Source organism: Mandrillus leucophaeus, unplaced genomic scaffold (genome assembly GCF_000951045.1).
Source record: "Mandrillus leucophaeus isolate KB7577 unplaced genomic scaffold, Mleu.le_1.0 Scaffold18, whole genome shotgun sequence".
Taxonomy (NCBI): Eukaryota; Metazoa; Chordata; class Mammalia; order Primates; family Cercopithecidae; genus Mandrillus; species Mandrillus leucophaeus.
The window spans coordinates 5057885-5077511 of NW_012101809.1; the positions used below are offsets into that span (position 1 = coordinate 5057885).

The 19627-nt window shown below is 50.1% G+C and overlaps 1 protein-coding gene across 1 annotated transcript in view; it reads right to left on the reverse strand.

Annotated features, from left to right (window-relative positions):
• Positions 1 to 6343, reverse strand: part of CALHM3 (calcium homeostasis modulator 3) — a 14835-nt gene extending 8492 nt beyond the window's left edge. The window contains exons 1-2 of the mRNA XM_011977503.1: positions 5849 to 6343; positions 2315 to 2570 (exon numbers count right to left, since the gene is read on the reverse strand). Of these exons, the coding sequence (XP_011832893.1) occupies positions 2315 to 2570; positions 5849 to 6135 (543 nt within the window). The 5' untranslated portion in view covers positions 6136 to 6343. The remainder of the gene's footprint in view (positions 1 to 2314; positions 2571 to 5848) is intronic.
• Between the last annotated feature and the right edge of the window lie 13284 nt (positions 6344 to 19627).

A 19627-nucleotide genomic window follows, 5' to 3' on the forward strand; every position in this document is an offset into this window, starting at 1 on the left:
GTCAGGATGGTCTCGATCTCCTGACCTTGTGATCCGCCCGTCTCGGCCTCCCAAAGTGCTGGGATTACAGGCTTGAGCCACCGCGCCCGGCCACATGTCCTCTTTTGTATCCCTGTGGCCTTGTAAAGTGAATTAACTCTTAGAGCATCTGCTACTTGAGGAATTGTCCTGTATAGTGTGGCAAAGGTATTCCAAAGTCCCTCCTTTTACATTTCCCATCCATCCTTCCTCAAATCTATGCACTTTCCTATTCAGTCATCCGTCCTGCCAACCATCCTTCATCCATGCATCTATTCTCCCTTCCATTCATTCTCTCATCCTTGTATCCATCCACCCATTCAACCATCTCTCCACTCATCCAATCATCCATCCTCTTGTCTTACTGTAAATCTGTCACCTTCCCATCCAGTCAAGCTCCTAACTATCCTTCCATCTGTCCATCATCCATCCATCTCTTTTCCCATTCATTCATGCTCGCATATGCTCCTCCTTTCTTCCCTTGATCTATCTACTTATCCACCCCCCATCCAACCATCCATCATCCGTCCTCTCATCTTTTTTTAAATTTATTTTTATTTTTTGAGATGGAGTCTCACTCTGTTGCCCAGGCTGGAGTGCAATGGTGCGATTCAGCTCACTGGAACCTGCGCCTCCTGGGTTCAAGCCATTCTCCTGCCTCAGCCTTCCAAGTAGCTGGGATTACAGATGTGCACCACCACGCCCAACAAATTTTTGTATTTTTAGTAGAGACGAGGTTTCACCATGTTGACCAGGCTGGTCTCAAACTTCTGACCTCATGTGATCCACCCGCCTCGGCCTCCCAAAGTCTGGGATTACAGGTGTGAGCCACCACGCCCGGCCCCCCTCATCTTTTTATCCAGTCCTTTGTCATCCTTGTGTGTGCTTATCTGTCTGTCTTCCCATCTAGGCATCCACTGTGTTATATTTGGTGGGAGGCACTGTGCTAGGAACTGGGGGCTCAGTCATTGCTCTCACAGAGCTCTTAGTTTAGTGGAGGAAATAGACGATTAAATAGGCGATGACTGGGTACGTGTCATAGAGAGGGAGTCCAGAGGAGGGACACCCAACCTGACCTGGAGGGCCGAGACTGAAGGCTGAATGACAGTGACACACAATAGGAACAGGGGACAGTGTTCCCAGCCAGGAGTGAGGACAAACTGAAGTAGTTCTCTAAAGCTGGAGCCCACACCTGGCAGACTCCTCTCCCTCCTCTCTACCTTCCAAAGCCATAGTCTCTTTAAGGCCCAGCTTGAGACCTGGGGCAGTTGTGTGGACCTGGAGCAGGAAAGTCACATCTTTAAACCACAGGGACATATTTGAATCCTTATCATTTACAGAAGTGATTTCCACAATTTACAAAGCTCTCTCATTTGGCATTTCACTAGACTCCCCCCAACATCACTAGATTTAAGGTGAGTATTTTATACACGAGAGCAGAAAAGCAAACAACTTGATAAACTTTACATGACTGATAACTTACAGCTGAGTAAGGATTCAAACCCTGGTCTCACTGCAAATTCCATGCTCTTTCCACCGGACTAGGAAAAGCCTAGAGTGTTGAAGCCTGCAGGGACCATCAAGATGGAGGAGACCAAGCTCCTCTGTATTTTGCATGAGAAACTGAGGTCCAGAGGGGTAGTCCCATGGCCAAGGTCACAGTCTGAGCCAGAATCAAGTGCATCCTGCACCCGGGTCCTCCCTCCATTGCACTGCTGGCCAGCCCATGAGCCTGTCAGCCTCCCCAAGGGGCAGGGGCTGTGTCTTTATTATCTATAGGTGGAATCTGGAGTCTAGGCTGGGGGCAGAGCTGGGGTTTGTCCCCCAAGATAATAGAGTTGGTGCCTTTTGGGAAGACCGGCATCTGGAGAGAGCCTACATTGTTGGAAGGTGATTAAGAGGAATAATGACACTCCTTCGGATCCCTGCTCTGCCTCTTATAAGCTGTGTGACTTTGGCCTTATGAACTAAACTCTCAGAGCCTGCTTCCTCACCTGGAGAATGGGAGGATAATGGTTGTTCCACAAATGAAATGAAATAATACATATAAAATGCTCACTGCAGTGCCTGGCACATAAATGCTCAATAAGTGGAGATTAGTATTATTTCTCACGGGTGGGAAGAAGGTGTGCAGTGGGCGCAGGCAAGGTAGAGCAGTGGTCTCCAGCGCTTCCCTGCCTCCTGGGAATGGACTAAGCCCATCATCTGTCCCTCCTCACCACCCCCCACCCCACTCCAGAACCAATGCGGGGGATTGGTGAGGGTGCAAGGGCCAGGGGAGGATCACCCCAGTTACCTGTGACAGGCACCGCAGGTAGCGAGACACTGCCTTCCGAGCAGGGCTATTCCTGACCAGCTCATCCTCTTTGCAGGGAACCTTGGCCAGGAAGAACTGTACCTGGCTGGGGGTCATGTTGGCAAAGTCCAGAAACTTCTCAGGGTCCACAGAGTTGCTGAAGGCACACACGAAGCACTTCCCATCAAGGAGGGCCAGCAGGATCCAGACCAGGGGGGCGGCCAGCGCCCTCTGCAGCACAGAGGAGCACATGTACCTGGGAGCAGAGGAAGGAGGGGGATCACAAGGAGCAGCTGGAAGTCAGCTGCAGCAGGGGAGATGCAAGGATGGACTGCTGGGAAGTCCCAGGCCGGGTTACATCAGACTGCAGCTCTCAGTATAGAGGTCTCAGCGACAGACGCAGGGAAGAAGGAGGGCTGGGGCCCCTGGGATCCCCAGGACTGGAGCATTGAGGAGTTGGCATTCCTCCTGATCTAGGTCTTGCAACAGACACTGCTGGTGCCCTGCCCATGCCAGAGGCATCTGTGGCTGCCGTGTCTGGTTCTATTCACAGGGAGGGCCCGAGGGCCTCCTACCTCGAGCACCTGCATTGTTCTGCCCCTGGGGCTTTGGAGGATTTTTTGCTCCAGAGAGGGGTAAGCTGGAAGCACTGAAAAGTTAACCCCCAAATCAACCTTCAACCCCAGAGGGCTGGGGCCTTGTGGATCAATATCCCAGCTTCTTAAATCCTCAGTGGGACAATTCTGAGATGTGTTCTATGTATGCCCTTAGGGGGTCCCCTGAAGGATTGAGCCCCAGTTGCCCACTCATTATCACATTCCTTCCAGAGCCTGCTTTTGGAGGAGAGCCTAAGCTAAGACAGCCCTGCCCAGTAACCCTCCAAAAGCAGCACCTCTAACACCCCCACCCACAAAGCATCCCAGGAGCCCACCCTCTGACCGGCCTCTGGTGCCTTTCCTGGTCAGCTCTGCCCCTGCCTGCAGTGACTTCGACTGAGTGTTGGCCACAGGACAGGAGTCCATTGGAGCTGTGCCCACTGGACCCCAGAGGAAAAGGCCAGGGACACACCCAGTGCCTGTGACCACCCTTGCACAGCTGAATTGCAGGCAGATGTGATCCCTGAGAACATGGAACAGAGGCTGCGTGCAGGTGCACTGGATGCAAATGTTGTTTCTGAATTGGATTGTACACAAAACATCCAATGGTGTATGCCAGGCATGTGCATGTGTGACCTATCCAGTGTGAACTGTAAATATGTTCTAGGCAGTGATAGCTTTAGCATTTTCTTTTCTTTTTTTCTTTTTTGAGAGGGAGTCTTGCTCTGTCGCACAGGCTGGAGTGCAGTGGCACGATCTCGGCTCCCGGGTTCAAGCGATTCTCCTTCCTCATCCTCCTGAGTAGCTGGGACCACAGGTGCACACCACCACGCCCAGCTAATTTTTTGTAGTTTTTAGCAGAGACGGAATTTTGCCATGTTGGCCAGACTGGTCTCGAACTTCTGACCTCCGGTGATCCACTTGCCTTGACCTCCCAAAGTGCTGGGATTACAGGCGTGAGCCACCATGCCTGGCCTTGGCTTTAGCATTTTCTATGGAGGGCAATGTGGTCAGAAGATGCAACTGGGGACTCGTTATGAAGTTACATTAGATATGTTTGACAACACCTCTATCATCCATATCAGAGAATAGGGGAGAGGAGGAGATGCTGAGTGAGTGAAAGCCCACCTAGCCCCTTCTGTCACTGCCTGCACATCTAGAGCACTTAGAGATTTGTCCCAAAACAGGAAAGGCAGCTGTTCCAACTTGGCCTGTTCAGTCAACCTGGGTTTGAATCTGAGCAGTGCCACTTCCTGGCTGTGGGAGCTTGGTACAGTTACTTAACTTCTCTGTGCCTCAAGTTTCCATCCTTAAAAATGGGTCCAATAAAGGTGCAGCCTGAGAACTCAGGTAGAATTCAGAGAGGCCATGCACTCAAAGCACTTAGCACAGAGCTTGGCCCTGCGTGGGTATACAATGAATTACTCAACTCCAGCGGACTTTGCTACAGAGTGCCATGCATGTACTGGGCTCTGAGGACACAGTGTGCAGTAGGTAGGGTCCTCACCCTAGGGAGCTTACAAGAGAGGGAACACAGCCTTTAAGCCAATCATTGCCTCTCACTACATGCAAAAAACTGCTATGCATGTCATGGGATGGCCCTTCAAGCATGTGGTGAATTATATTCCGTGGCCAGTGTGACAGATGTGGAGATGTGGTATTGGGGCTCAGAAAACGATACCCCAAAATGAAGACCTCAGAAGCAAAAGTTTTTTTAACCTTCTCCTGTCCCGCCACCTGCTCCCCTTCCCCTTCCCCCAACCCAATTTCTCTCTTTTTTTTTTTTTTTTTGAGAAGGAGTCTTGCACTGTCGCCCAGACTGGAGTGCAGTGGCGTGATTTCGGCTCACTGCAGCCTCCGCCTCCCGGGTTCAAATGATTCTCCTGCCTCAGCCTCCTGAGTAGCTGGGATTACAGGCGTGTGCCACCATGCCTGGCTAATTTTTGTATGTTTAGTAGAGACGAGGTTTCACCATGTTGGCCAGGCTAGTCCCGACTTCAGGTGATCCGCTGGCCTCAGCCTCCCAAAGTGCTGGGATTACAGGCGTGAGCCATCACGCCCATTCCCCCCACCCAATCTCTGGCTCCTTATTCTCCCCCAAGGCTAGCCATAGAAACTAGAATCCCTCTTCCCCAAGGTGGGTCATAGAAACCAGAACCCCTTTTCTCCAAAGCTGTTACCATAAAACCTAAAAATATGACTCTAACTTCCCCCCGCCTTTCTGTCTAAAAACTGGCTGTAAAGAAACGATCTGACCTACCTAGTTTCACTGTAGGTCATCAGACTCCCTTCTAGAGGGGGTCCTGCCCGTGTCTGGGAGAAAGGAACGCTGTATAGAGAGGCCAGGAAGAACCTAGATGCCCTTGCTGAGTTTCCCCACTCCGTCTATAGCATTAGTTCATCCCTTTTTAAAATCCAGTTCTATTTCTGCATGGCTATCCAGACCTTGTTGAACCTAAGCATAAAAATGGACCATTTCCCCTGTATCTTTAGGTCTTTATTCTGAAGTCTTCTGCGGCACATAAAATGATAATCAAATAAATTTGTATGCCTTTTCTCTTATTAATCTGCCTTTTGCCAGTTGATTTTCAGCAGAACTTCAGAGGGCAAAGAGGAAGTTTTCCCGCAGCCCCTAGAGTGGCCTGGGTAATTGAGAATTCTGTGTCATTCCTATGTTTACAGCACTGGCCATGGAAAGGTGACAAATGATAGAAACAGAAACATGTTTCCAGAGTGGAAACTGGCAAGTGGGTCTCTGTGAGCCGATAATTCCTAGTTGGGGAAAGGAGAGGGTGCACCTGGCAGTACCTATAGGGTGGGTGGAGAATCCCCTGATAATGAGGATAGTTGGGGTTTGGGGGTGCACTTGGCAGTGCCTCTGGGTGGCTGGGGAGCCCCTGGTAAAGCCCATGGGTCACTGAGTGGTGTGGGACCGCACCTGATGATGCCTGGGTCCTTCCTCCGGTGCCCTGCAGGCCGGCGCCACTCCTCGACCATCACCACAGACTGCCGGTTGGCGAGGAGGCCGCAGAGAAACAGGGCGAGCGGGGGCGCGAGCAGCAGACCCAGGCCGTAGAGTGCATTGTAGCGCGCCAGGCAGGGACAGTTGAAGTCAAAGGAGGAGTACAGCTTGACGGTGACCACAGCCAGCAGCAGGCAGATGCCATTCATCACTGACTCTGAGCTTGACTGGAAGTGCTGGAAGAGCATGCGGAATTTATCCATGACTCCAGCCTGGGTGGGTGGGCAGCCGTCGGGTGGGCTCAGTGAGGCTCTGGCCACCTTCCTGGTGTCTGCTGCACTGGGGATGAGCCTGGGATCTGTAAGAGGGTCTCTCTTGGCTTCCAAGGGCCTGAGGGGTCAAGGAGGAAGCAGTGTCCGGGCCCCAGCCCAGACTCCCGGGGTCCAGCAGGCACTTAAGGCAGGGACAGGCTCTCTCCACAAAGGCTCCCCTCCCCAACCCAATGGTCCCCTGGTGCCACTCCGGTCCTCTCTGGGGGAATGAGTCACCCTCTGTGACCAGCCAGCCCAAAGCACCTCTAGGCAAATGGGCCCCGCCCTGTCACTCCATTCCTCCCGGCCCATTTCTCTTTGCTTTAGGGTCTGGATGCTCAGGCTTAACAGCTGTCGGGGCTTCCTTTGGGGCACAGGCAAATTCTGGGTGTGGTGAGGCAAAGATGCCGATGGAGCCAAAGTATATTTTCTGGTCTTGATGAAAAGCATGACTTTGAACTTGTCTCGGAGACGAAGTAAAACAACAGCAACAACAACAACAAAATATGACGACTCAGCTCAGCCCAGAGAGATTTCATATTGGCTTTCAGGCTAGCAGGAGCCAGAAGGGGCACCTATTCTTGCCTGAAGGCTTCCTGGAAGAGGAGACCCTTGAGAGGAGTCTTCAACCATGTTCCAGCATTTGCCATGAAAGGGATAGCGGAAGGGGATGGCCTCCCTTGGAGACGTGCTAACCATGTGCATTAACCACTGGGTGCCCATGGGAGAGGCTGCTCAAGTGCCACGCCCACACCTGCATGGCTTTCCCCCCACCCTTCTTCCGTGTGACCTGTGACGGACATGCATTTGAAATCACTGCTTATCCTAACTCTCTGAGATCACTAGGTCTCTCCTTGGGTCTCAGTTCCAGCCTCTCTGAAGGATGACAGCCCAGATGTTTGAGGGACTCCTGAAACCTGCAAAATGAATTTTGTAAAGGTTACTTAGCCCACATTTTAAGTCAGATCATCCCAAATAAGTCTTGCAAGTTTCATGACCATCTGTGTGGTCTGTACTTCTGAGGAAGACAGCCAGAAACCTGGGTCTTACTTATTATTATGATTTTTTTGAGACAGAGTGTTGTTCTGTCACCTAGGCTGGAGTGCAGTGGTAGGATCTTGGTTCACTGCAGCCTCTGCCTCCCAGGTTCAAGTGATTCTACTGCCTCAGCTTCCAAGTAGCTGGGATTACAGGCACCCACCACCACGCCCAGCCAATTTTTGTATCTTTAGTAGAGACGGGGGTTTCGCCATGTTGGTCAGGCTGGTCTTGAACTCCTGACCTCAGGTGATTCTCCCGCCTTGGCCTTCCAAAGTGTTGGGATTACAGGCATGAGTCACTGAGCCCGGCCACTTAGTTTTTTTATTTTCCATATTTGTATGTTACTCTGGGTCCTATGAGACAGATTTCCCTGTGTGAGGGAAACGAGGAGGCACTGGAGAAGATGGGGAGAGCCACCAGTGGTCCTGTGAGTCTGACTCTGAGTGGAGGAGAGAGTGGGGCAGGGGTGAGAAACCCTTCAAGCCAGGAGGACAATCACCACTACCTCTTCAGGTGGGTACAGCCCCAGAGGGGCTGTCGGAGCTCACATACCCTGGTGGGGACAGAGTCAGGGAGGAAGCTGGGATCCTCCGTCTGTGCTTTTCAGCCTTAGTCCCCACCGGGCTGCTGACCAGAAAAGTGGACTGTTCTGGCCCAAGGCCAGACTTCATGACCCTGAACCAGCAGGGCTGATGCGGAGCAGACGGAGAGCGAACTGGGCTGCGAGGGTCATGAGCACCCCTCAATTCCATTCTAGTCTCGGGAGGGATAGAGTGTCCTGAGGGTCCCCAGCCACTCTAACCTTGGGAGTCTCCAGAAAAGAATAGACAATGTTTCTGGAAGAACACTTTGAAGAAAACTGGGTCAAAGACTCCGGGCCAACCTTTTCACAGCTCCAGCCTTTGAGAGAGAATACAGAGCTACCAGGTCAGCTGGGGTCCCTGGAGCCCTGCAGAGCAACAGGTGCTGAGTGACTGCAGTGGGGCTGGCCCTTGCCAGGTATTTACAGGAAATACTTCAGCAAAGAAACAGGCCAGAAAGAAGCCCACTACAAAAGGGATATTATCTGTCAAAGAGAGGGGATGGCTTAATTTTTTTTTTTAATCTCCATTTTCTGAATTGTCTACTTTTATAATAGCAGACATAATAAATCATTATTATAATCATAATGATTTTTAACTATTTCCAGTAAAAATCATAAAATATTTTAATTGGAAAAACATAAAAAGATAAAAGGACAAGGCAAAAAGGAGAATCCCATTTTGTTGCCTGGAGCCTGGCCCTGCTGAACGAGTAGGGGGAGAAATAGAGGGAGCAATACATGGAGAAAGGCTTATTTTACTCACACATAGGGAAAGATATTAAACTGCAGATCTGGCCTGGTGCGGTGACTCACGCCTGTAATCTCAGCACTTTGGGAGGCTGAGGCAGGCAGATTGCCTGAGCTCAGGAGTTTGAGACCAGCCTGGCCAACATGGCAAAACCTCATCTCTACTAAAAATACAAAAAATTAGCTGGGGGTGGTGGTGCATGCCTGTAATCCCAGCTACTTGGAAGGCTGAGGCATGAGAATTGCCTCTCTTGAGACTGAGGCACGAGAATTGCTTGAACCCAGGAGGCGGAGGCTACGGTGAGCCCACCCAGATCATGCCACTGCTCTCCAGCCTGGGTGACAAAGAGAGACTAAAAAAAAAATTACATTTTTCTTTTTAAATAATGATTTACATCTTAAAAAAAACCAGTTATAAATATGTGTTAATTTGCAATTGGAAGATATTTATAGAATAAATCTTTGGTTCTTTCTTCATGTTATTTTGTTTTATTTTCAAATTGGAGTCTTGCAGATGTATTCTTGGGGGTCCTCCAGATTTTCTTTGATCTTTGCAAAGTAGTCTGGATATTGTTTGAGAAACATTGACTTCATCATTCTTGGAGTTCCTATTATTGACAGGGCTGTTTAGGACTAGATGCCCCCTATTGGAGAAACTCATTGTATGTGATGTATGAGAGATGTGTCTATGTACTTGTGTATGCATGTGTGTACACATGTATGTGTATGTGTGTAGTGCATGTGTACATATTTGGTGTGTGTATGCATGTGTGTTTTTATAACTATGGGTGTGGCCATCTTCCTACTTTGTATATGGTGAGTATGCCCTCCCCTGACGGTTCTTTCTCTTCTTTTTCCTTCACAGGGAAGGCATTCAACATTGAATATCCTGACAAGTCCACTTCTCAGGACTGGGAGACTATTGTTTTGTGAGTCTAGCAGAGTGCGGTGCCCTTTCTGTCTCTCGGTGGCCCGATTCTCTGCTTCCCTGAGGACACAGGCCTTTGAGGGGTCCTGGCAGACCCGGGGAAAGCAACGTGGCACTTCTGTGGGTCCCACTCCGGGGACTCCACAGAGCCGCGTAGCCCTGAGGGTGGAGAGAGGCTGGAAATGAAATGGGGCCTTCTAACAGATGGCACTGGAACAACTGGCTAGCCATTCGGGAGCAATCTCTACTTCATGCTTCATACCAAAATAATTTTCACATGGTTCAAAGATTCAACATAAAAATTAAAATCATAAAAATTCTACAGGAAAATGTATGTGAATTTATTCATAATCAGAGGCTAAGGAAGGCCTTTGGGAACCGACCCCAGAATTTAGTAGCTGTAGAGGAGAAGATGGACAAAGTAAGAGCCATAAAAATTAGAAGCTTCTATGGGCAAACATACCAATAAACAAAATAAAAATAACAAACTGAAAGAAGGGTATTTGCCACACATAAGCCTCTTTTCCTTAATTTGTGGAAGGCTCATATAAATCAACACAAAAGATGAACAATCCTAAGAAAAATGGGTAAAGGATTTGAACAGGCTATTTGAAAAAAAAAAAAAAGAGAGAGAGAGAGAGAAAAGTGACCAAACATTCTGGAAAAATTCTAATCCTCATTCATAATTCAGTAAGAAACGAAACCACCAGGTGCCTTTAAAAATTTCCAAGTTGTTAGCAACTGAAAGATTGATAATTCCCAGTGTTGATGAGGCTTAAGGAAATAGCTACTTGCATACATGTATGGTTGGAGTACAAATTGGTAGGTTTTTTGTGGAGCAGTTTGGCAATACATTTAAAACAAAAATTTAAATACACATGCCCTTTGACTTAGTAATTACAAAGTCTGAATTCATCCCGTGGGTAGCTTTGCAGAAGTAGCCACTATAAACAAACAAGAAAGTTCATTATAGCTCTTTTAATGACAACCAAACTGGAAACAATCTAAATTTCATCAACAGGGGACTGTTTAAATAAAATATGACACAGTCATAAAATGGGATCCATGCAGCCATTAGAAGAATGAAGCAGGCCAGGTGTGGTGGCTTATACCTGTAATCCCAGCACTTTGGGAGGCCGAGGTGGATGGATTACCTGAGGTCAGGAGTTCGAGACCAGCCTAGCCAACATGGTGAAACCCTGTCTCTACTAAAAATACAAAAAAATTAGCTGGGCATGGTGGTGTGTGCCTGTAATCCCAGCTGCTCAGGAGGCTGAGACAAGAGAATCCTCTGAACCCGGCAGGCGGGGGTTGCAGTAAGCCGAGATCCAGCCACTGCACTCCAGCCTGGGTGCTACAGAGCGAGATTCCATCTCTAATAATAATAATAATAAAATATTATTATTGACATAAAACAAAATAATCAGGTTTAAATCTTAACATTGTTTCTGACTGAGGAACAGAACATGGAACTGTTTTCCTGGTTGATAATACTTTTTTAATTTTTTCTTTTTGAGACAGGGTCTCACTCTGTTGCCCAGGTTGGATGCAGTGGCACGATCATGGCTCACTGTAGGCTCAGGCTCCTGGGTTCAAGTGATCCTCCCTCCTCGGCCTCCCAAAGTGTTGGGATTGCAGGCATGAGCCATGGTACCCGACTATAATACATTTTTTACTCCTGTTTCTCTAAGAAGAGGCAAATAAGCCCGAATTTTAGAATGTTATTTTCTCTTCCCTCTCTTACATGACTAAGAAACTATAAAGGTAGATTTTCTGCCCAAACAGAAATGATGCTCCAAGACCATGAAGAGCGGGGCTGGTGCTCTGGCTAGGAGATCCTGCGACCATCGCATATGACACTACATGTTGGGCCAAATGCAGAGACCTAGGGGCAAAGACAGGCAGGCTGCTTTGGGGGAAGAGGGCACCTGGATAGAGTTTCAGCTCTGAGGGTGATCGGGTACACAGAGGGCCAGGCTAGGAAGCACCTCTGTTGTTGACCACACACCCTCAAGCTCTGGCCATGTAGTGACAGATGTTTCCTAGACATCTGCAGAGTGCCAGGGGCTGGGCTCGTGCAGACGCCCGTACTGGGTAACTGGCCACAGTCAGAGGGGGCATCCTGGTGTGAGTAGGGGCGCTCTGGAGGACTGTGACTCAGCTGAAGTTTGGGGACCCTTGGCCTCAGTCCTGGGAGAGTCTCTGCAGGGAGCTTTGGCCTTCTGTCCCACGGTCACCATGACAGGGAGAGCTCCTCTGCTGCCAGAGACCCCATCTCAGGATGAAAGGTGAAAAGTGGCCTCAGTGAAGGGCACATACTCAGAGAGGAACATCTCAGTGATTGAAGAGGGGGCCAGTTTCCTCAATGATATATTTTCTTTACCATGAAGTAGCTGATGGAAACTATAAGGGTATATGTTTTCCCAGCAAAACTCTTTTCATTTTGAAAGAGGAAAAGAGCAATCCGTAAACATGTATTTATTTATTTTTGGTTTTGAGACAGGGTCTCACTCACCTAGGCTGGAGTGCAGTGGCGCGATCACTGCTGGTTGCTGTCTCAATCTCCCCAGGCTCAGGTGATCCTCCCACCTCAGCCTCCTGAGTAGCTGGGTCTACAGGTGCACACCACCATGCCTGGCTAATTTTTGTTTCTTTGGTAAAAATGAGTTCTCACTATGTTGCCCAGGCTGGTCTTGAACTCCTGGGCTCAAGCAATCTGCCCACCTCAGCCTCCCAAAGTTCTGAGATTACAGGCATGAGCCACTGCATCTGGCCTCGTAAACTTTTTTTTTTTTTTTTTTGAGATGGAGTTTCGGTCTTGTTGCCCAGGTTGGAGTGCAATGGCACGATCTTGGCTCACTGCAACCTCCACCTCCTGGGTTCAAGCGATTCTCTTGCTTCAGCCTCACGAGTAGATGGGATGCACCACCCAGTTACTTGGTGGCATGCGTGGCGGCATGTGCCACCACGCCCCACTAATTTTGTATTTTTAGTAGAGACGGGAGTTTCTCCATGTTGGTCAGGCTGGTCTCAAACTCCCAATCTCAGGTGATCCGCCCACCTCGGCCTCCCAGAGTGCTGGGATTACAGGTGTGAGCCACCGCGCCTGGCCCTGGTAAACATTTTTAAGGTGTTTTGAATGGCTTGAGGGCTCCCCAAAAACTTTTGTCAGAGACAAAGGGGATTCCAATGGAGTTCTAGTGTCACCTAGTGGTGGCTGGAGGGAGGAACTGGGGTGAGAGGAAGGGACAGGCGGGACACACAGCAGGTCTGCTCTTTCCGCTGAGAGAAACCTTCCTGGGAAGAGAGCTGCCCTTGGGTGTGCCTGGGACTGCTCTGGGGAAGGGTGCGTGAAAGGGAGATGTCACACTGCCAGCAGCAAGTGGAGAAAAGTCTGCTCGCTGTCCTGGGTCTCACGCTAAAGGCATTTGGTGTGATTTAATGCTGCTGGCTTCTTGGAGAGATGCCTCCTGACTCCTATTTGTCTTTCAACTTTGGCCATGAAGGAGTGTTACATTTTTATGTGGTCATATTTATGATACTTTTCCTTTATGATTCTCTGGTCTTTGTAACATTCTTGGAAGGGTCTGCCTGCCAAGTAAAGGCCATTTAAAACATCTGTGGGAGAAAAGAGGATGCTGGGGGTACTGCAGCCATTTCGAGCATCTTTCTTTGATTTTGTTGTATTTTTACTCTGTTTTGTGTTCATCAGTAGCTGTGTGCTCCCTGGCTAACTTCCAGAAAGCTGAGCTGAAGCCACCAGGCATCTTAGGTGTCCTCAAGCAGGAGGGGCTGGTTCAGGAGCTCAGGGAGGAGGCTTCCTCTGCCATAGGTGTCTCCCTCAGGCTGGGGACGTGAAGGAATTCCACCCTGGTGCATGCACAGTATCATGGGAATCAGGACTCAGGCTGTCCTAGGCTGTGCCTCCATGCCTCCCCCATCAGCTCCTAGGCAAGTGACTTAACTTCCCCAAGCCTCGGGATTTTTATTTGTAAAATAGGAATAATAATAGTAATAATAACAAGAACAAAATTAGTACCTATCTCACAGGGTTCTTTCTGGAATTAAATGAACTGATGCATCTGAAGTGCTTAGACCAAGGCCTGGGACATATGAATAAGTGCTTCATAAATGTCACCTGTTACAATTATTTGAGCAAGTGGCCCTGGGATAGATCAATTGATGCTGGACTTTGAAGTCAGTACACAAGTTTCTCAGATGGAGACACACTTTTTTCTCACTTGGCAAGACATCCAACACATGCATGATTGCTTAGAAATAAAACCAGTTGTAAATTCAGTGAGTCCCTTGTTGTCCAGTGATTCCAAAAGCCAAATTTGTAAAAATCATTTCAAAATGTTTACTGCAAGAAAATTATGTTTAATGTGGAATGTGGTATATTTTAGTACTTTTGGCCTGACGGGGTTGGGCTCCAAAATAAGAGTTTGGGAGTCTATGAAGACCTCACAATTGATCCTGGATTCAGGGACCACCTCCCAGAGAGCAAGTCTGTCTGTGGAGCAGAGGAAGGGGCTGGGATTCATCCCTGCTACCTCCCTGCACAGTCACCTCTTCCAATAAGTTAGCCCTGCTTGGGTGGCAGCCAGCACTGGCCTGGTCCCCCTGGGGTGTCCAGCTTTCCCCAAGAAAGCCTGTAGGCCTTCTTCAAGCACCATCCTCACAACTAGAACATGTGACCATGTGGAGCGGTTTCCTAATGTGTAATCAATAAATGACCTGTATCAGACTCCACTCAATCTAAGTCTCTCAGGGTGAGGTCTGGGAGTCCGCATTTTAGTAACTTTCTCCCCCTCTCCCCAAGGCCTCATAGATGATTCTGATGCACGTTTAAGTTTGAGAATTATTAGTCTAGAGTGTGTGTGCGCCCCAGGAGGAGGGCAAGATGATCCATTTTACGATCTCATTAGTCTATTTAGTCTATGTTTCATAATATAGACAATATGAATACAGTAGTGCATATATAGAAATTATAAATAAAGAAATATACATATATTGGTGTACATGCTTTAAAAATTTATTACTGCTAGGGGTGTATGATCAAAAAGGTTTGGCGCTCAGAGCGACCTGCCCAGCCCAGCTATGTGGTCAGACCTGCTGCATGTTCAGCTCTGAACCTGGGCCTGGGAGGTGGGGAACTGGGATTGGAGTGTACAAAAAGCAGAGGACAGGCTGCCCCACGGTGGTAGCAAGGAAGCTGCACCTCACTCAGCGCCAGGGATGCAGGTAGTGCTCAATAAATGGTCACTGGGCAATGAGTGAAGCTGAATCCCAAAAATACCTGGGAAGAAGATGGCATAGGGCCCATTCCATGCTAAAATGGGCAGCACAGACTTCCATCCTTCAGAGGGAGGGCCCGACAGGTTAATCCATCCATTCCTTTATTCATTCATTTATTTAATAACTAATTATTGAGTATGCACTAAGTATCAGGCACAGGCACTCAGGGATCTACCCCTCCAACTTGTCCAGCCACCCGCTGAAGTTCAGGCAGGACACCACCCCCTCCCCCTACAGCTTTTCTGATAGTCTGATTAACCATGGGCTGGTGGCTGGGTGGACACGGTGGCACATGCCTATAATCCCTCTAGGAGGCCTAGTCGGGACCTGAAGCCAGGAGTTCAATACCAGCCTGAGCAACAAACTGAGATCTCATCTCCTAAAAAACATAAATAAATAAATAGTCAGGCATGGTGGCGCGTGCCTGTAGTCTCAGCTACTCAAGAGATTGAGGTGGGAGCATCGTTTGAGCCCAGGAGGTCGAGGTAGCAGTGAGCTATGATCACACTACTGCATTCCAGCCTGGGTGACAGAGTGAGACCCTCAGCTCTAAACACCAAAACCAGGCGGAGCGTGGTGGCTCACGACTGTAATCCCAGCACTTTGGGAGGCCGAGGCGGGCAGATCAATTGAGGTCAGGAGTTCAAGACCAGCCTGGCCAACATGGCAAAATCCTGTCTCTTCTAAAAATACAAAAAATTAGCTGGCCGTGCTGGCACACACCTGTAATCCCAGCTACTCAGGAGGCTGAGGCACGAGAATTGCTTGAACCCAGGAAGGGAGGTTGCAATAAGCTGAGCTCATGCCACTGCATTCCAGCCTGGGTGACAGAGTTAGACTCTGTCTCAAACAAACAAATAAACAAAACCCAAACCAACACAATGGGCTGGGACTTTGGGAATGGGAGGGTGCTACTTGTTGTAGCCAGGGATAGTTGTGGCTGTTTCCCATTTTAAGGTTAGTTTCTCTGCATGGAGGGAGGTGTCATGCCATTGACGAGGGTGATCCCAATTCAGGGGAATCCAGCTTGCACCCCACTCTTGTCTGCCTGAGGAAGGGTCATCCCTCTGGCTGGTTCTGAACTCAGCATCCAGAGGCTCAGGGAAGGAAGTAAGACTCTCAGTCAAATACGCTATTATCAACATGGTGACTCCAAGACTTGAACTGATCTGGAAGCTATGGAGAGAGAGAAAGAGGAAGGTAGGTAGAGAGAGGTGAACCAGGCAGGAGCAGCCAGCCAGGGTGGGAAGAGCAGAGACTGCAAGGAGAGAAAGTGACCAGGGTGGGAAAAAGCAGAGAAGGAAGGGCAGGGAGAAAGATGAGAAGGGGTGGGAAGTGGGTAGACAGTAAAAGAAACCAGCAAGGGCCAGGCGCAGTGGCTCACTACTGTAATCCCAGCACTTGGGGAGGCTGAGGCAGGTGGATCACTTGAGGTCAAGAGTTAGGGACAAGCCTGGCCAACACGGTGAAACCTTGTCTCAATTACAAATACAAAAATTAGCTGGACATGGTGGTGTGTGCCTGTAGTCCCAGCTACTCGGGAAGCTGAGGCTGGAGAACTGCTTGAAGGTGAAGGTTGCAAGACTGCAGTGAGCTGAGATTGTGCCACTGCACTCCCACTGGGCAAGACTCTGTCTCAAAAGAAAGAAATCAGCAAGAAGAGAGCAACAGGGAAGGAAGGGAAGGTGGGGAAGGTGGGGAAGGTGGGAGTGGAGCTGCTGTTGAAGGAAGCTTCCCCAGGTTCCTACCCGCGGCCTCCCTCTCCTGCGTGCCTGTGTGTGCACTCAGAACACCGACGCATGCACATACAAGGACACAGGTTTTCGCGAAAGTGCACACGTATGCACTGACACCCACCCCCTCAGGCACTGCTCACAGAATCCGCACTGCTGGGTGTGTAGGTGTTGCCACTGTGACTGGTGCTGGAGCACCACCTTGTGGGTATTAATAGTTTCCCCTGAAGCCATCAAAACAGAGACTTCATCAGCCCCAGTCTCCCTGGCAGTTTCCTTCTTCCTCTTCCTTTCCAGGATGGGTCTGGGAAGGGCCCTCTGGATCAGAGCTACCACCCAGCCACCCCAACTCCCACCCCCATGTTTCCCAGCAGCTGCCTTGGGGAAGGATGGCAGGAAGGCCTCCGAGTTCTGCCCCAGGTCTGGGAATAAGGAGACTGCTGGCTTTCTTCGACCCTCTGAGTTGGGTCTACCCTAAGTCCCTGCCAGGGAAAAGTTGCTGGGGCACAGGACTCCTCAGAAGGGCCGCGCTCAACTTCTCTGAATCCTATGCAGCCACACCAACCTCCTCTAGGTCCCTTCCTGGCCAGAGACCTAGTTGACACTAACAGTGGTGTCCCCTCTTCCAGTACAGAGCTCCCTGAAGGACTAGGGTGAGGGTAGAGAGGAGCCTAGTGCATGAAATGTAAGAGGCCCTCGTTCCCAGGCTCGTGTAAGTGCAAGGTTGGTATCTGCATGACCTTGACAGTGGGTGCCTCCTTCAATTTTGCGCCAGGGATGCCTTGGCTACCTCATCCTATCCCAGCCCCGTTGATACTCCCATCAGCTCCTCAACCCTTAGTTCCCTGCCTTTGTCCCTGATGCCTCTCACCTTCCTTTGGGACTCCCTGGGATCATGCTGCCCTGAGCTGCAGAACCTGGGCTGCCTCTGGACTCAGATGAGCACAAACCTCTGGCCCTCACTTCCCTCCTTCCCTTTGACCTTCCTCTCTCCCCTGCTTTGCCCATAGCCCCAGGTCTAGGCCATGTGGGGCCTGTGACATCCCCTTGTCAGGCAAGGTAGTTCATGCCTGTAATCCCAGTACTTTCGGAGTCTGAGGCAGGTAGATCACCTGAGGTCAGGAGTTCGAGACATCCCTGCTGTGCTCTGCCTTTGGGGCCTCATCCCCTCCCCCATTCCCCTGCCCACACCGGACTTACCTAGAGCTACCATCTGTAAATCCTAGCAAGGCCCTTGTACTTCACACACACTCCAGCAGAATGAGTCTCAACTACGCAGAGTCCTCCTATTTGTTCTAACTTGTGAAAGGCCTGATCCTAGCTGCCACTCACAGTGACTTCATTCCAGCAGATTTCAGGGGGAATGTAAGTGTGTGTGCTTGTATAGGTGTGAGTGTGTGATAGTGTAGCAGTATGTGAGCGCATGTGTGAGTGTGTTGCCATTCAGAGCCTGTGGATTTCTGATGCATGAGTCATTAGCTGGGAGTGAGCCTTGGGAAGATACTGCCCATAAATAAGACAGCCATCTCTGACCTGCTGTGGCCATCTGCAGCTGCCTGCACACGTGATCCTGGGCATCTGGGAGGCTGGAGGCCGGGGTCGGAGCTGTCTTTCCCTCCAGATTCCAGAGAGAGAGCGGCTGTCACAGATATTTCTAGCTTGCCTGGAGTCCCAGACATTTAAGGGTGTGATGCCTGGAATGGGGATGGAGCGAGGAGAGCAGGAGAGGAAAATAAAGGGTGGTTCAGGAGGCTCTGCTCCCAAGGATCTCAGTGGAGTCTCCTGGCCCGCAGTGGGAAGCATGCATTCCACAATTATTTTCTGAGAATCTGTCACGTGCCAGGCACTCCCCCAGGGGGTAAGGACACTCTGGTGAACATGACTGACCTGTGCTCTCCCCTCACAGAGCTTATGTTCCAGCGGGGAGGCAGAAGATAAATGACGAAAGGCTACTCGTAAGCAATTACATATAAAAGCTACGAAGAAAATAAAATGGAATATCGTGGAAAGTGACTAAGAGTGGAGGGGTCCTTTAGTTGGGACAGTCAGGGAATGTCAGGACTCGAATTGTGCCTAGATAATGAGGAGCCGCCAAATGGAGACTTGGGGGAAGAACCTTCTATTATAGAAAAGGATACATGAGATGTCCCCCTGCCCACCCACGTCTTCACTGGACTCTGGATCAGAGTTGCTGAAGCCAGATCAGGGAGCTAGAGATGACTCAGAGGAGCAGGAAGGCTGATTCCCTGGGGGGAACCTTGGAACGTCTTCCATCCCTGATAGACCAGGAGAGATGCCCCAGGTCCAGGTGGGAGAAGAATGGCTTCCGTTTCGCTTCCTGCAGGCTTCTTGGTGCAGTGCTGATCTACAGGAAGGCAATAGCCACATGAATAGGGCACTTGCTGAAACCCCCTTCCTCCAGGAAGCCTTCTTTGACTGCCATAGGTTGCAGAGGCTCCTCTCTCCCACCTTGTTATAGCTAATAGAACCACTCAGTTCAGAGCTGGTGGTCTTCTGATGCTGTCCCGGAGATCTGTTCCCTCAGCTTGGCCAGAGCTCCAGGCTTGTGGGTCTGGTTCGTGGGCATTTAAAGGCCCTCAGTGGCACCTATGCATCAGTGAGACTGCTCGGGGTTCCGGCTCTGAACCCTTGCCCTAGCGCCCCTACCCTGGCTGAGAACGGAGGGTCAAGTGCCAGGGTCCTAATCTCAATTACTTTATCCAAGCATCCGCTCGTCCATTTATATGTTTCCCTGGGCTCTCCACTCTGCGCCAGGCCCGGTACCTGGAGCTAGGGAAACCGAACATGAGCGCTGGCTCGCCCGCACCCGCATCCGGGGAGCTCGGCGTTCTCGCGGCCCTGCTCCCCTTGTTTTCAAGTGCAAGTTCCATGGTTCCGTGCTGGGAATAAGGCCAGCCCCGGAGGCCACCATCCTCCCGGGTCTTACCCGGACCCGCGCCGCCGAGAGCTTGCGGCTGCGGGAACGCAGCGCGCCCCGGGGTCACATCTGGCCTAGCAGGAGCGCGCGTGTCACTAAGACGCTCATTCATCGGCGCAGCTGTCACCATAACAACCGGAGCGAGGGAATCCTGGCGACTGCCGGGGCGGGGGGCG